A 16,538-nucleotide genomic window follows, 5' to 3' on the forward strand; every position below is an offset into this window, starting at 1 on the left:
GCATGCGTGCGGCATCGGTGCGCACACATTGGCCGCGGCAGAGAGGTGGAGTCTGGCGAGACTATAGGGGCGGAGTTAATGCTCTGCTGGTGCGGCTTGAGACCCAGCTGGACACTGGAAACCGGAAGTAGCTTGTCACCCTCACTCGCAGCAATTCCGGTGAGTTCGGAAGTGGGCCCACCTAACTGAAGAACCCGGTTCTACAGAGTCAAGTGCATGCCATCGAGCGAGGCTCTTTATCTTGCAGATGACTGTCCACAATCTGTACCTATTTGACCGGAATGGAGTGTGTCTACACTACAGCGAGTGGCACCGCAAGAAGCAAGCGGGGATCCCTAAGGAAGAGGTGATCAGAGGGTCCTGGCGTACCCTCAAATGCGCATAGCCCCAGCCCAGTCCTTCCTCTCCAAATCCCGGTTCCTCCTCACTCCCATCCTGTCTCATTCCATAACCGAGACCTAACTCTACCCACTCTCCCTCTAGGAGTATAAGCTGATGTATGGGATGCTCTTCTCCATTCGTTCGTTTGTCAGCAAGATGTCCCCGCTAGACATGTACGGTCGTGTTAAAGGAGGTGCTGAAGGGGGGGGCTAACTAGCCTTGGGAGTGGGAGATATAGTTTTGGAATGTGGCCCCAGAGAGAAGAGGAGGACATAAGAGAGGGGCTGCATCTGAAACAAGAGTTCCGAAGCTGGCAGGAGGGGTTGGCTGCAGGGAGAGTCTGAGAGTAGGGCAGGTGAAGGCAGCAACAGTAACTAAGTCGGGGGTGGAGATGATGGTAGGTGTTTTTATTCAATGAGGCTGCTACAAACCATCTGTTTATACGAATAGGAAGGAGTTGACCTTGAGGGGATCACAAATATTTCTTTGGAAGTGATTTCCACTCCTGTTTCAATACCCATTTCTGCAGGAAGGATGGCTTTCTGTCTTTCCAAACTAGCCGGTACAAGCTCCATTACTACGAAACACCCACTGGAATCAAGGTTGTCATGAATACTGACTTGGGCGTGGGCCCTATCCGAGATGTGCTACACCACATCTACAGTGCGGTCAGTGTCAGCCGGGAGCCCTCCTCCTAGAGCCCTAGGGGTCCCTCAAATGTTCTGCCCTAGTCCTTCAGTATTATATCCCCGTTGAACAGGGTTTTCTCCAGAGCCTTCAGCTCCTTGAACAGTAGTAGCTTTTCCTAAGGGTAGGTTGAGTGGACTTTAATGACTTAATTTTAATTATATGTATTGTGTAGAGGGGGTGTGTGCATGTGAGTACAGGTGTCTGTGGAGGGCAGAAGAGGGTGACAGATTTTCTGGAGCTGGAATCACAGGCAGTTGTCAGCCACTCAACATGGGTGCTGGGCACTGACTGTCCTCTGCAAAACAAGTATGCTCTCTTAACTACTGAGCCATCTCTCCAGCCCCTCTTTGTGTATTCTTACGTTCCTGAGGTTATACCAGGTTTGAGATTGAAAATGAGAAGTGTCCCAGATCTGGCTCACACACCCTCCCTCCTCTCCACAGCTGTATGTGGAGTTGGTCGTGAAGAATCCTCTGTGCCCGATGGGACAGACTGTGCAAAGTGAGCTCTTCCGCTCCCGGCTAGACTCTTATGTTCGATCTTTGCCCTTCTTCTCTGCCCGAGCTGGCTGAACCATCTACCTCACCCCTGAGAAGAGTCTTTACCGTCTGGACCCTTGTGAATTGTGGCACTGTGAGCCCGTCCACCTCCCTGTCTCCAGCAAGAGCTTCAGGTCAGAAGAATGATTCCCAGAGGAGTCCATGACAGTTTTATTCCCTGCTCGACTCTGTAAGAAGCACAGAATAAACCTTTTGTCACCCTCTGCTGCCTGAGTGTTGAGTTTCTGTGGCCCCTCCCAGTGTGACTCCCACAAAGATGAGAACTAGGGTAGCCACACATCCCTGAAGCCTATAAAGAGGTTTTCCCAGCAGACTTCTCCGCTCTTTTACTGTTCGCATCTTATCAGCTGCATAGTTCTTCATTGTATTTTGGAATTTTAGCAGCATCCTTTGCTGTAACTTGCTAGATGTAGTACACATCCTGCCTCACCTGTAGTTGTGACAGTCAGTGTCTCCAAACCTTGTTTTATGGGTGACACAAAAGCCCCTCTCGACTGCGTGCCGCTGACCTGGAGGAAACCTGACATGCTTCAAGCACAGAAAGTGAGACCCACGTTCCTGAAACGGGATGTTTTTACCAAGGCACACTGATTGTTTTAAGTTCGGGAGTCTTCCGCAGGCGGAGCTTATGCAGATAAAGCAGCGTGTTCGGCTCGGAGGCGGGCGGGTCCATGCAGATAAGGGGCGGAGCCTGCATGCCGATGAGCTGGACTCGCTGCCGAGGCGGCTGGGAGCACAGCGGTCCCGCAGCGGTTCCAGCTGAAGTGGCACCCGTCTTTCGCCACCCCTTGTCCCTGGGTCTCTATCCTTGAAGACCGTCCTGGACTTTATCTTTATCCTTACCCATTATCCTCCTACTCCCTGCATCACAGCTCCCGGCATCTGAATACCCACCACCCCTGGCACCAGCCCCCCCACGGTTTTCCTTTCCCGCCGCAAACCCCGCGACCTCCAGCAGCCCGCCCCCGCGGGCCCGATCCCGTTTGGCGGCTCTAGCTGCAGCCTCCTCAGCCTTCCCGCTCTCCCAGGGATCGCGCTACCACCACACCGGTGTCTGCCCTCGGACTTCCCACTCCCTCCGAGCCCCCTCCCCCGCCCTGGCCAGCCGGCATGCAGGTGTCCATCGCGTGTACCGAGCAGAACCTTCGCAGCCGGAGCAGCGAAGACCGCCTGTGTGGACCCCGGCCGGGTCCAGGGGGCGGTAATGGGGGGCCAGTGGGCGGAGGGCATGGGAACCCTCCGGGGGGTGGACCCAAGTCACGAACTGCACTGGTCCCCCGACCCCCAGCACCCGCTGGGGCCCTTCGAGAGAGCACCGGCCGAGGGACTGGCATGAAATACAGGTATGGGGTGACCAGACAGCCTACCCATTCACTTCCCCTTCGGGACCCCTGAGGCTTTCTGGATTAGTCGCCATGACCCCTTCAAACTTAGCTTAAAGGGTCATTCCCCTCTTCTTTCCGTCACTGGCACTCCCTCGCTTGGTCTCTCAGTTCCCCTAACTATGAGACCAAGTTCACCAAGGTTGACATAGTCCTGTCGTGCCCGAGCTGCCCTCTTTAACCCGAAAAAAAGCGGGGAATGCCTGGATCCCCAGGCTGCTTCCCCCTCCAATGGCGTGTCCTTGGGTTGGCGTCCTGGGGAGAGGAGGAAGGGAAACAGTCTCACTCTGGCCTGTTGGGGCGCCTGACCCAGATATTGCCCCCACCAGCCCCGAGGCCACTCTCCCTCAACCTTTCCAGGGTGAGGTAGGGCAGGAGAGGGGAAGAGACAGACCACATCTTTCACCCTCAAGCTGAAAGACAAGAGTTGGGTGGAAAGGAATATGGAAATTTAACTTTAACTCAGGGAACTGCAGCCAGAGACTCTCAGAACTCGAGGGGGGGGCACTTTTTGGGAATATGCTGAGGTCATTGATGTGACCTGTCTTAGTCCCCTGAAGTATCCAATCCTCTCCCTGTAGCAGCCCTGACTAGGAAGTAGAGCTGTTTGATCTGTGCCTGGGGAAGAGAAGGAGGATTTGTAGTTCAACCCTCAGAAGTCAATGGAGAGAGGAAGAGAGAGACAGACTTTCCTGTCAAAGCCTCCCCAGCCCCACAGCTGCCTTTGCTGGGGCCACATCCATGTTCCTAGTCAAGCACCTGAGCCGGGGTCGGCTACACTGCTCAATTGTCACCCTTTAGTGTGGCACTCTTTGACTGAGGGCCTATTTTCAAATTCACCGCAATCAGCCACGCTTTCCAAAGCCCGTTACTCCGCACATCCCAGAGATGGCTCGGACACAGGCAGGACTTCACTTAGAAGAAAGACAGACCAGAGGGCACAGATGATAGGCGTGGAATGGAGGTGCTAGACAGTGGCTCAGAGAAATCACTAGTTGTTCATTTGAGTTCTCTCAACAGTATTCCTAGGGCCTCTGCTATGGGGATAGCACTGCCCATCTCATCAACCCACTGGGTCTGGTTTCTTTGGCCTGAGACCCTTGAGGGCTTCTCAGTTTGGAAGGACAGGATCTGGGGACTGATAATCCAAGTCCCCAGTGGAGACTTCACCCTTCCCTGCTGCTTCTGTACCCTGCAGGAACCTTGGAAAGTCTGGTCTCCGAGTGTCCTGTCTTGGCCTTGGTGAGTTAGAATAGAAATTAAATAAAAGGGGCATTATTTCATAGCGTGACTCCCACAGTTCTCATGTGTCGGACTTCTGTCTTGCAGGTACCTGGGTCACATTTGGCTCTCAGATCTCAGATGAGGTATAAGTGATGGGACCTAGAGACAGGGTAGAGGTGGGTGTGGTGAGGGGGTAGGGAGAGAAAGAAGTGGATCTGGTTAGGGTCTGGACAAGCTTGGGGGGCGGTAGGGGAGCTAAGGCAGGAGGATGGGTGAAGGAGAGAAAATGGGGCGAGCAGGACTGCAGTGCTGCGTGGTTAGGATGCAGGGAGGGAAATGACTAAGGGGCAGCCATTCATCGTCAACTTCTTCTCACCTCCCTAGACAGCAGAAGATGTGCTGACACTAGCCTATGAGCATGGTGTGAACCTATTTGACACTGCTGAAGTGTACGCGGCAGGAAAGTAAGAACTGGGGTGAAAGAGTAAAGCTATATTTGGAAGGCAGACTGAGAACATCAGGGATTCTTGTTTCCCTCTTTAAAAAAAAAGAACCTGGGAATTCTGGGAATACTAAAGTCCCATAGACACCCCCCCATGTATTATGGGAGTTGTAGTTCTCACAACACTTCCCTCTCTAGATTAGAGGTCAGTAGATATACTGTACAGTCATATTAAAGTAAAACCAACAAATTTATACTTAAGATTACAAAGCTGTATTTTCAAACACATTACATCACGTCACACGCCTATGACTTTACATTGGAAGCAGCCAGAGTCTAGGGTGATCTACTCTCCTCTGTATTTGATAAATATTCTTCTTCAAGATTTAGCTCAAATGTCAACTCCTCCAAGAGGATTTTATCCAACTGCCCAGAGTTGGTCATAACCTTTGGTGAGCATCCATGACAGGCTGTACTACCTTCTGACGTAAAGCAAATGACTGCTTTATACAACTGTATTTGTTGCTCGGCCCAGAGGCTTCACACTTCCGTGGAACTTGTCTTCCCAAGACCCTCCATAGAGGCATGCACAGTTTCAGGAAGAGGTCGACTTAACCTTAAAAAGTATACATACAGTCCACGTGATTGTACAAATGGGACATACAAAGCTCCAACACTGTAAAGTGTTTCAATAGTTCAAGACTTGTCACAGTTAGCCCATAATTGTGTGCTAACAGAACTGTGTTAGCTGGGCATGATGGCACACACCTGTGGTTCCAGCACAAGAAGGCTAAGAGAAGAGGGTTGAGAATTTGAGGACAGCCTGCACTACAAACTGAGATCCTCTTTCCACAGCAGGGGGCAGGGTGGGATTGTGTGAGCCGCTCTTTGGACGCTGGTGAGAAGAACTCACCATAGACTGTTATTCACAGGCAGAATCAGACCTGGCCATAGGCGGTGCCAGCTGATTTACAGAGGCAGAGGAAGGGAACAGAAACCAAAAGGCAGTGTCCTCCCTGACTCAAGTCTGTTTCTCTCATCTCATCATATTACACCCTTAAGCACCCACAGTAGGGCTTGGTACACAGCTGATACACAACATGAATAAAAATTCCATGACTACACTACTCGCTCCAGGAGCCCCTCTCCTTTGTTCTGAGACCCAAATTGGCTCCTGTTCCCCCACTCTCCTTTCTGTCAACTAGAGGGGACAAGCTGGGGGACAGGAAAGGAACTGATCTATCCTGGAGAGATCAGAGTCCTTACCTTGTCTTTATTTCAGGGCTGAAAGAACCCTAGGCAGCATCCTCAAGAGCAAAGGTTGGAGGTGAGACCAGTTTTGTGGGTTACTGGAGACAGGATCAACCAAATATCATTTTTCTGTTGGATCTATCCTTTTGTTTTTTTTCCAGGAGATCCAGCTATGTTATCACCACTAAGATTTTTTGGGGAGGACAGTAAGTAATTGGGGAGAAAACTTACAAAGAATGTATGGTATATAGGATAGGAGTGGGGGTTGCTGTCCCACACCTGCCCCTCCACCCCTTCTGCCTGTGAGGACTCATCCCATCCCAGTTTCTCATAGCTCCAGATAACCCTCATCCTTGATGTAGCCTTTTCCTGCAGGGCAGAAACTGAGCGAGGCTTGAGTCGCAAGCACATCATTGAAGGTGAGAACTGGTGGCTGGCAACCTGAGGGTGGGCATGGAAGGAACTGAACTGCTCCTTAAGTCCTGCAGTAGAAGATTAAGTTGACTGACAAGGGGGTGTGGTCTGAATTCTTAGCAAACTAAAAGTAAGATGTTTACCTTCCTCTCCTTTCCTCCACTTCCAGGCTTGCAAGGATCCCTGGACCGCCTTCAACTGGAATATGTTGACATAGTCTTCGCCAATCGTTCAGACCCTAACAGTCCTATGGAGGGTAAAACCAGCATCCCTAAACATGACAGCCCTTCAAAATTGGGCACTTTCTCAAATTGGCATTAGGAAGCCAGCCTCCCCCACCCAAGAGTCTCCCAGTCAGACCATGGCACATAAACAAGGAGGTGAAGGATAGACATGATCAAAGACATGCCTGGGTCTTGTTGGGGTGGAGAGTCTAGGTGGGGTGGATCTAGAGTCCAGGATCCCTTGCACCAGACATCGAGGCCTCTCCTCTCCTGTGCACCTAGAAATTGTGAGAGCCATGACCTATGTCATCAACCAGGGCCTGGCCCTCTACTGGGGGACATCCAGATGGAGTGCTGCAGAGATCATGGTATGTGACTCCGACACTCCCCATCCCTCATCTGGTTCCCTTGTCTTGTGCTCAGTCCAAAGCTCACTGTGTTGAGAAGGAAGAAAATGGGATGATTGCACTGACCCCCATCTTCTTTCCACCCCAACCCAGGAGGCCTATTCCATGGCCAGACAGTTCAATCTGATCCCTCCCGTGTGTGAGCAAGCGGAGAACCACTTCTTTCAGAGGGAGAAGGTGGAGATGCAGCTGCCTGAGCTCTACCACAAGATTGGTGTGCAGACCCTCATCCCCATCTTGCCCACTTCACCCATCACATGGGTCCCTGGCCCACACCAAATCCTCTTGCTCTTAGGTGTTGGCTCGGTTACTTGGTCTCCCCTAGCGTGTGGCCTCATTACTAGCAAGTATGATGGGCGAGTTCCAGATAGTTGCAAGGCTACTGTCAAGGTGAGACTTGGTGGCTCAGGGAGGCAGGTCTGGGCTATTTGGCTGCTGTGTGGTCGAGGAGGGGGTAGGGCCTTTACTGGTTCTCCTTTGCTTCCAGGGGTATCAGTGGCTCAAGGAAAAAGCGCAGAGTGAGGATGGCAAGAGGCAGCAAGCCAGAGTCATGGACCTTCTCCCCATCGCTCACCAGCTAGACTGCACTGTCGCCCAGCTTGCTACAGGTGAGACCTTACAGGGCCTGCCCCCTCCCTAGACTAGTGTGTCCCCGGAGGTCCCTCTTCAGACACTTCCGGAGTTCCAGTGCCCACACTGATCCCATCAGTTCCTTCTCTTTTTCCTCCTCGGATCCCAGCCTGGTGTCTCCGAAGTGAGGGTGTCAGCTCAGTCTTGCTGGGGGTGTCCAGTGCAGAGCAGCTGATGGAACATCTGGGATCCCTAGAGGTGAGTGGGAGATTCAGAGACAGAATCTAACCCTGATGCAGGAGTCAAAGCCATGCTGTAACCCTGAATGGACTGAAGTGACTACAAAGTTGTCGTTACAAAGGAAAGTCCGGGGAGACAGGGCCAAACAGCTGAGACTCTTTCTCATTGGGCTTTCATCCTGCCCTTCCTCAGTGTCTCAGCAAAAACTGTCCTCTCCACTGCCCATTCTCAAGGTGCTGAGTCAGCTGACGCCGCAAACCGTGATGGAAATAGACGCGCTCTTGGGGAACAAATCGCATTCCAAGAAATAGTCCTTTGGGGGCGCGGGGACCCAACGCGGAGTGATTGCACCTGTCGGGAAAACCACTTTCCAGCAACCGGCCCTCTAGCTCCGGATTTCTCCCCCCACCCCCAACCCTGCTCCCACGCAGAGGCAGAATCAGGGTAGCCCCGCCCATCAACAAGTCCCGGCTTGGAGTAGCGATTCGCATGAACAAAGCCATATCCTTTCGCCTTGGGGCTTGAGAAAGTAGATCTCCCACCCACCCGCCCCACACTCCTGCTGTGTGTCCTACGGCTAGGCCTTCTCGCTAATCCCAGGCATGAGCCGTCTTTTCTCAGCCATTTGGTCTCGCTCGTTTCTTTTCCCTATTGCTGAAACCCAGAAAACCTCCAGCAGATAACAGAAACACTGAAAGCTCCTCAAAATTGAGCCTTGAGATATCATCAAGGTTGGCAAGAACAGAATGAGTTATGGTGTTATCTGGAACACAAGAAAACAGGGCTTTGTAGTATTTGTTCAATAGAAGCCAGGCTGGTCCTGGCAGAAAGTAAATGATAGTCTTTGGGAAACCAGAATCCTGCCTCCTGCCTGGAGGTGGAGGACTTAAATCTAGAACTAGGGTCACACTTTTACAGAGAGGGGATAAAGGAGGGGACGACAATGTTGCCAAAGGCAGAAAGAAATTTGCTGGGTGGTCTTTAGGAAACTAAGTGCTTTGGAGCATTTAGTGACAGCCTTTGGGCCACCAGCAAAAACACGGGGTTGTAAAAGGTTTGGGACAAACCTGGTCTCAACGGGATTTACTATGTAGCGTCAGAGGACTGCAGTCTTCTTCCTGGCAATAAAGATGGCCCCTCTGCTGTAAGACTTCCCAGGGAACTGTAAATAAACTCAGCTTGATCCTCTGATGTTTCAAATTATGGGGCTGGGGGTGGGGCCTTAGGGGCACCATCTCAGTAGCATTTCCTCTTGTTAGAATGTTCTCAAAGCTGGTTTCCTTTCCACTCATGTGGCATCAGACCCCTATAGTTCCCCCAGAGGATCTAAGCACCAGGTGCCCCTGGCATGGGTCCTCATCCTTTCTTTAGAACCCAGTTTTGTGCCTTGTTGGTTTCATTGACCCCTTCTCTCTTCCTAATGAAAGATACAGTTGGAGAACATGCTTCACCTTTATTTTTTCGGTTTTTTGAAACAGGATTTCTGTGTAGCCTTGGCTGTGCTAGAACTCGCTTGTAAACCAGGCTGACCTCAAACTCACAGAGATCCACCTACCTTTGTCCCCCAAATGCTGGGATTAAAGGTGCACATCACCACGGCCCAGCTTGCATTTTTAGATTTTATTTGGTGTGTGTATGTGTGTGGATACACATGCCACAGTGCTATTGTGGGGGTCAGAGGACACTTCTGGTTCTCTCCTCCACTATGTGGGTTCTAAGGGTCAAACTCTAGCTGTCATTGTTGGCAGCAATCACCTTTACCTGTTTAGCCATTTTGTTAGCCTGCCACCCTTTGACTTTTATGTTTACGGGTATTTTGCTTGAATATATAGTTCATGCACCACTTGCATTGTAGTGGCCAAGGAGGCCAGGGGAGGGTATCAGATCCCCAGAGACCAGAGTTACAAACAATTGCAGGCTGCTCTGTGAGTTCTGGGAATTGAACCCAGGTCCTCTGCAAGATCAGCCACCTCTCCACCACCCACCCACCCCATTTTTAAAAAAGGTTTTTATGTATATGAACATTTTACTTTCATGAGTATCTGTCACCACATGTGTGCCTGTACCTGAAAAGGACAGAGAAGATGTTAGATCCCCTGGAACTTAAGTTACAGATGACTGAAGCACCATGCAGATGCTGGGAACCAAATCTGGGCCCTTTGTAAAAGCAGCTGGTGCTCTTAACCCGCCCCCCACACACGAGTTTTTAAAGTTTTATCTGTCCCACTTCCTGTCATGTAGGGCTCCTTTCCCTCTTGTACCTTCAGGTGCCCAGGAATGAAGCAGTTTTGTTGTAGCTGGACGGGAGAAGTCACAGGGGGTGACAGTGATGAACAGAGGGGGAAAGAGCCACAGCTTGCAGGGAAAAGCAGTGAAAGGTACAACGGGAAGGCAGCAGAAAAACAGAATCCCGTGGGCTCTTCAGGTGTTCTTTCTTTCTTTCTGTTTTCTTTCTTTCCGATTTCTTGGAGGGCAGGAAGTGGGCAGAAAGTCACAGCTTGCAGTGATCACAGGCAAAGGAGATGACTTCTTGCCCTCCCTTAAATATAACCTCAGTGACTCCATCCTGCCCTGCTCATCCTTGTTCCTAAATCCGGGAGTACAGAGTAAAACTAATTTCCAAAAGAGACCGAGCTGCCTGCCATTTACTGACTGGATTAGCAACCATCAGGACCAACTAATGAGCACTTATATCCGCCCCTTCAGTCTCCCACTCATTCTGCAAGACTGGAGGAATCAAAGAAGTGAAATGTATGACTAAGCTATGATTAGTTCTTCTGGGACAAACATACAAGAATTTATCAATTCAAAATAGTATTCTCCTTAAATAGTTCTCTAATGCTGCCTTCCCCAGTGCTCAACACATTTTATTTTCCCTTTCTCTGTTCAACACATTTTAAAACCTCCTCTAAGAATTGCCTCAAGGCAGTTTAGAAGTTCCTTATAAACAAAACCTTCCTTTATTGTCACATGTCCTTTGCCAACATTTCTCTCCCACTGTATTCAAAAGTTCAATGCCTTCTGTGGAATGGCATAGGGATATGGAACTACCTTCATGTCGTTTGCTGCTGAAAGAGACAATCACAGGGTCACTGTTCTAGCGCAGACTTCTGTTGCCCAATGTCCAGAGGGAAGCTATGGTGTTGACAGCATCTCGACTGGGTATTTGACACGTGAGGCTGCCCTGAGAGCAGATGAAGTAGGTGTCAGTGCAAGAGCAAGAGAGTGAGGGGGGTGACGGCTGCAAAGGCCTAGCAGCAGAAGGGACCATGCACACTGCTTCAGACAGCTTTCTGCTCTGAGACAAATCACCTGAGGTAAACCAATAGAAAGGGAAGGTTTATTCCAGCTTAGGTTTTCAGCACGTGGTTGCTTGGCCCATTTGCTTTTGAGCCTGTAGCAGACCATCATGGTAGAATAAACTGCTGGCTCACTTTACAGCAGCTGGGAAACAGAGAGGAAGGGGCTGAGTTCTCAATATCCCTTTCAAGGACACATCCCTGCAACCTAAATTCTAACAGTTCCATCCCCCTCCAAAGTACCATCACTTGGGAACCAAGTCTTCACCACATGGCTTTGGAGTACATTTAAGATCCAAACCATGATAGAATCCAAACCATAATAGAATCCAAAAGTCTACAAAGACGAGCATCCAAAGAGCAAACAGAAATAAGACATGAGGTCAGGATACATGAGGCCTTCTGGGCATTTCTGGGTATTGTCTTAATCATCCAGATAACAGGGTGGCATCTATTTTAAGAGATGACTACACAGTTAAGATGCACACTGCTCTTGCAGAGGAAACATGCCCTTCTGTGGCTTTTCAGGGCTCACCCTAACTCCAGCCCCAGGGTAGCATCTCACACACACACACACACACACACACACACACACACACACACACACACACACACACACACACAGAGTTTCTGCCTCATGTTATTAAGTGGTCAAGGCTGGTCACAAAGCCATCCCCCATTGCAGAGATAGGGAAGTCGATCTTTTTGTTTGTTTGGAAGTAGTCTCCCCATGTAGTCCAGGTTGTCCTCACACTCACAGTCATTCTGTCTCTGCCTCCCAAGCGCTGGGACTGCAGTTGTGTGCCAACATACCCAGTGTAGGCCCTGACTGATAGCGCAGTGACAAAGGATCTGCGAGCATTCAACACTCACTCCATTTTAAACAGAGCTGGGCCGTGGGGCCTCACACCTTTAGTCCTAGCACACAGGAGGCAGAGGCAGGTAGATCTCTGTGAGTTCGGGGCCAGCCTGGTCTACAGAGCGAGTTCCAGGACAGACTCCAAAGCAATACAGAGAAACCCTGTCTCGAAAAACCAAAAATAAACACAAAAAAGATTCTAAACAGCAGTAGAAACAGCACCAGAATGGGATTGGTTTGAGATTTGGAGAGTTCTCTGGAAACAATATGGAGGGGGGAGGCCTATAGACCAGTGTGTTTGTGAATTACCTGCATAGGGAGATGAGAGATGATGACAGCTTGGACCAGGAGGGTGAGGTGAAGGTGAGGTGGAGATGAGGAGGTGGAGTGGCTATTAAAGGGTTAAAATGATCTGGGCTTGGAGGGGGTCAATAAAGGAGGGAAGGGAAGGGAAAGCTTAAGGGTATCACCCAGGGTCACAGAGCTAGCAGAGGAAGGGAAGGAAAAAAACAGGAAGAAAGTCGGGTTTGGTAAAGGGAGATCATAAATTTGGGTTTTTGGTGATAAGGACTGTGGAACAGGTGACAGGATCATTTAAATCAGTGGCTTAGAGGGACCCTTGGTGGTGAAACACTTTGGACTCATTTTATTCTACATTCAATGATTAAGATTTGTTTTGGGGTGATTACTCACTGGGTAAGGTGCTTGGACGAAAGCGTCAGAACCTAAGTTTGAATCCACAGACCTCACATAAGCTGGGCATAATGATGTGAGTGTCTATAATCACATTTCTCCTGCAATGGATAGAGTCCCAGAAGCTTGTGGGCCAGCTATCTTGGCATACAAATCTATGAAATCCCATCTTTAGCAAGGTAAAGGGTTAAGTCGGGCATTGTGGTGCATGTTTTTTAATCCTACTCTGAGGCAGAGTGAGTTTGAAGCAATCCAGAACTTACATACAGAGTTCCAGACGAGCCAGGGCTACAAGTAAGACCCAGTCCCCAAAACAAAACAAAGATTTTAACAACTGCAATGTTAACAAGACGAGCTCTACCTTACTTGTGATGAACCAGGGAATGCTCTGCGTATAGAGAAACCCATCTTGGATTAACCAAGAGATGATATATGTGAAATGCTGGGGAAGTTAAAGGGAACACAATGCAGGCTTGGAGCCAAAGATGATAAGGATAATAATAGTTATTGCTTATCTGGTGTTTACTGTCGCCTGGGCGTCATTTAATACACCTTACAAACACAAACTCTTTCAATCCTTACTATTATTACCCACATTTTATAGATGAGGAAATCAAGGCCCAGAGAAGTTAAGTAACTTGCCTGTGATGTCACAACTAGGATTTGCACTGGAGCCAGCTGTGTCAAGACTGTGTTATTATCCCCGCAACAGAACCTGGGCTATGAGTACAGGACATGAGGAGGCAGCTCGGGGATGGGTGCTACACCGTGAGGGAATGTGGGCTGTGAGCACCACGTCCTGTTTACCTGAGTCAGAAGTCATGCCGAACTGCTTCCTTTCAACCATCATACTGTGTGGGTGTCCAAGCCTGGATACTCTGGAAGGAAAAGATTCCCAGCATTCCTAAGGCCCTGCTCCTGGAATCTAAGTCTCTCCTTAGGCTGAGATGTTCCTGGAACTGAACTCTTTGGGGGAGGATGAAATTTAGGGAGTCTTACGAGAACCTAAGAGGTCATGTATAAAAAGAGAGGCGAGAGCTAAATGCATTGTGACTGGGCAGAATCCAAACATTGAGGAACCCAATTGAAACTGGTTAGAACCAACAGTAAACCTGGCATATGTAGCCTGTTTGTGGAGGGGTTGAGAAAGAGTGTATGTGACAAATAGGCTAAGAGGGCCCTTGAGACTTGGGCCAGTGACTGTGTGCAAGAGGAGACCTGGGGATCTATCTGTTCCAAGTTTAAATGAAAGGTGTTTTGCTGGGGTTGAGACGTTCGCCAAGGGGGCAGTAGGTGGTGCGTGTCCCCATTCTCCCCGGGCAGTTCAGGCAACCTGTGGACATTCACCCCGCTACACCCCCACTCGCATTCCCATCTTCGCGCCTCTTCCGCCCCAACGCGTGCCATGGAAGGGAGCGGCCGATCTGGTGTGTGACACCTCAAGGGTGGGGCCTCACTATTAAAAGGGGACAGAGGCGGCGGCGCCGGCCCCAGGCCCCAGCCCAGGCCCAAGGAGGGCCGCTCGTTCTGTCTTCTAGCCTCCGCAGGATCGACGTCCTCGGGTCACAGCGGTCATGATGCAGCTCCTGATGAGGGTGCCTTCTCTTCCCGAGCGGGGTGAGCTGGACTGCAACATCTGCTACCGACCCTTCAACCTCGGGGCCCGCGCGCCCCGCCGCCTGCCCGGCACGGCGCGCGCCCGCTGCGGCCACACACTGTGCACCGCTTGCCTGCGCGAGCTGGCGGCGCGGGGAGACGGCAGCCGCACGGCCGCGCGCGTGGTGCGCCTGCGCCGCGCTGTCACGTGCCCATTCTGCCGCGCGCCTTCCCCGCTCCCGCGCGGCGGCGTCGGGGAGATCGCGCTAGACCCCGACTTATGGTCACGGTTGGAGGAAAAGGCGCGGGCTGAGCGTGAACGAGACCCGATGGGGAGCCCGGCCAAGGAAAGCGCAGACAACGGAGAGGACGACGACGGGGAAGACGACCGCGAGAAGGGGGCGGGACCTACAAGTGCGGGTTGGCGCGCGCTACGCCGAATCGTGGACAGGGTCCTGGCGCCGGCGCGCCGCTTGCGGCGTCCGTTGCCTAGCAATGGTGAGGGGCCGCCTAGGGAGGATATTGGGCCCAGAGCGCCGAAGAATACTAGGTTAGGTTGCATCCTATTGCCACTAACGCTTCTTTTTCCCTTCAGTGCTCTACTGTCCAGAGGTCAAGGACATTGCCCACATGACCCGCTGCACGCTGTAACGGAAGAACCTGGAAGCTATGGCAGAAGGCAGGTGGGAGCAGCATCTTCGGGTGTGCACTACTTCAAAGGCTTGATGTGAAGACTGCCCCCTCTGATGCTGGAATTGGTACGTTCCTGATGGAGTTGAACAGAAAGTACCCTAGGTGGTGTGAACTTTGAGTGATGGAGGCTCCTAAGACTGTGTCGGCTTTACATTGTGTTTGGATGGAAGTGGCCAAGGGATAATAGAAACAAATCGTACCATAATGTGGGAAGAAAACATACAAAGCTATATAGCTTTGGTGTTCATTCAGGGAGACTATGGTTTAAGAAACAGATCCTACTTTAGCAGTGGCCAATGGTTGGAAATGTTTACTTAAAAAGATTCTGGACTGGGATAAGCTAATTATCACGCCAGTCCCACTTAACCTGGTTATGTGTGTATGCTGGCATGCTATCTTCCCACTCTTGGTTCCTTGTTCCAGAAATTACTGAGTTGCCTCCCTGATTATGATTGGAAGCTTGCATACACAGTCTCCCTTCAGCATAAGGCAGGTATGAAAATGTCCAAGGGGCGTTCATGTGAGGCCTTAATTAAGGTTTATCAGGGATGGGTAAGCCATTTGATAAAGGAGTCAAAATTTAACCTCTATCTGTTATCTTTACAGACTGTAACAATACTGAAAAAAAAAAGATGCTCACATAATTTTAAGTTTGTGTCCCATAATGGGACATTGCTTATTATATGTGATTAGTTCTGTTTTAAAGTCCTGTAAATATCTTACTATAGACTTAACAAGACCAGCAATGTTGGTCTCACAGCTTGCTAGAAGTGCAGAATTTCAGGACCCCAGTCCACATTCCCTGACTACATTTTCAGAATCCCAGGCAATCCATGTGTAAGAAGCATGGTTCGTTCAGTTCTTAGTCACCCTGGGATGTCATCATCATCATCTGTGGGTGGAACCATTAAAACACTAATGACACCCTACTTTAAAGTGACATTCTATTGTGAAAGAAAACATGTTTTTTCTGAGCTAAAAATGTGAATTTACAATAGTCCTCAGTTTTCAGAGGTCTTTAAGAACTTTTTATTGACAAATAGTGTCTAGTTATAGAGTGTAAACCTCCACTTTAAAAAATATTTTGTCGTTTTTCTGTCCTTAATTTCATCTTAATTCCCTTTTGGAGGCCAGTGTGTAATGTGCCTTATTGTCATATTTCTGTATGTGTTGTCAAAATGAATGCTATATTTGTTTTGTAATGTTTTGAGTGTTTCCAGAGCCAATAGCAGTGTTAATGTATAATATGTACTCTAAAAATGTTTGCTGAATAATCTGTTTTTAATGTTATATAAAAATAAAGTATCTGGGCTCACTCAACCTGTGAAAGGTTGTTACTGAATAATACAGAGTATTGTCCAGCAGTTTAAATGACACAAGTGACACCAGACTGACCCTTCTTTAAAACAAACAAAACAAGATTGAAATAAAAAATGCCTTCTGCTCCATAGAGGAATTGAACCCGTGGAGCTGTAGTGACCTCTACTGACTCTTGGGGAAGCAGTGACTTGCATGTGGAAAGCAGTTTCCAGTGTTAGGCACCTCTCCTTCCTTCGTGTCAGGAAGCCTGCTCCCTCTCTGCTTGCGACTTAGCATTGTGGTCTCAGTGATCC

General features: G+C 49.8%; 3 protein-coding genes across 3 annotated transcripts; all 3 read left to right on the top strand.

Annotated features, from left to right (window-relative positions):
- Nucleotides 1-2: 2 nt before the first annotated feature.
- Trappc1 (trafficking protein particle complex subunit 1) lies at nt 3-1,834 on the top strand. The gene is made up of 5 exons (XM_005067560.4): nt 3-159; nt 248-346; nt 484-554; nt 911-1,049; nt 1,515-1,834. Exons 1-5 carry the CDS (start codon nt 79-81, stop codon nt 1,641-1,643), a joined length of 519 nt encoding a protein of 172 aa, XP_005067617.2. The 5' UTR covers nt 3-78; the 3' UTR covers nt 1,644-1,834.
- A 490-nt stretch (nt 1,835-2,324) lies between these two features.
- On the top strand, nt 2,325-8,973 carry Kcnab3 (potassium voltage-gated channel subfamily A regulatory beta subunit 3). Its single transcript, XM_005067559.4, has 14 exons — nt 2,325-2,974; nt 4,212-4,255; nt 4,343-4,380; nt 4,622-4,701; nt 5,962-6,006; nt 6,092-6,136; nt 6,306-6,349; nt 6,514-6,600; nt 6,851-6,936; nt 7,069-7,189; nt 7,271-7,365; nt 7,463-7,583; nt 7,715-7,803; nt 8,019-8,973. Exons 1-14 carry the CDS (start codon nt 2,742-2,744, stop codon nt 8,094-8,096), a joined length of 1,206 nt encoding a protein of 401 aa, XP_005067616.1. The 5' UTR covers nt 2,325-2,741; the 3' UTR covers nt 8,097-8,973.
- Nucleotides 8,974-14,123: 5,150 nt separating this feature from the next.
- Nucleotides 14,124-16,245, top strand: Rnf227 (ring finger protein 227). The gene is made up of 2 exons (XM_005067558.4): nt 14,124-14,730; nt 14,828-16,245. Exons 1-2 carry the CDS (start codon nt 14,211-14,213, stop codon nt 14,881-14,883), a joined length of 576 nt encoding a protein of 191 aa, XP_005067615.3. The 5' UTR covers nt 14,124-14,210; the 3' UTR covers nt 14,884-16,245.
- The last annotated feature ends 293 nt before the right edge of the window (nt 16,246-16,538 follow it).

This window comes from Mesocricetus auratus, unplaced genomic scaffold (assembly GCF_017639785.1).
Source record: "Mesocricetus auratus isolate SY011 unplaced genomic scaffold, BCM_Maur_2.0 Super-Scaffold_100007, whole genome shotgun sequence".
Taxonomy (NCBI): domain Eukaryota; kingdom Metazoa; phylum Chordata; class Mammalia; order Rodentia; family Cricetidae; genus Mesocricetus; species Mesocricetus auratus.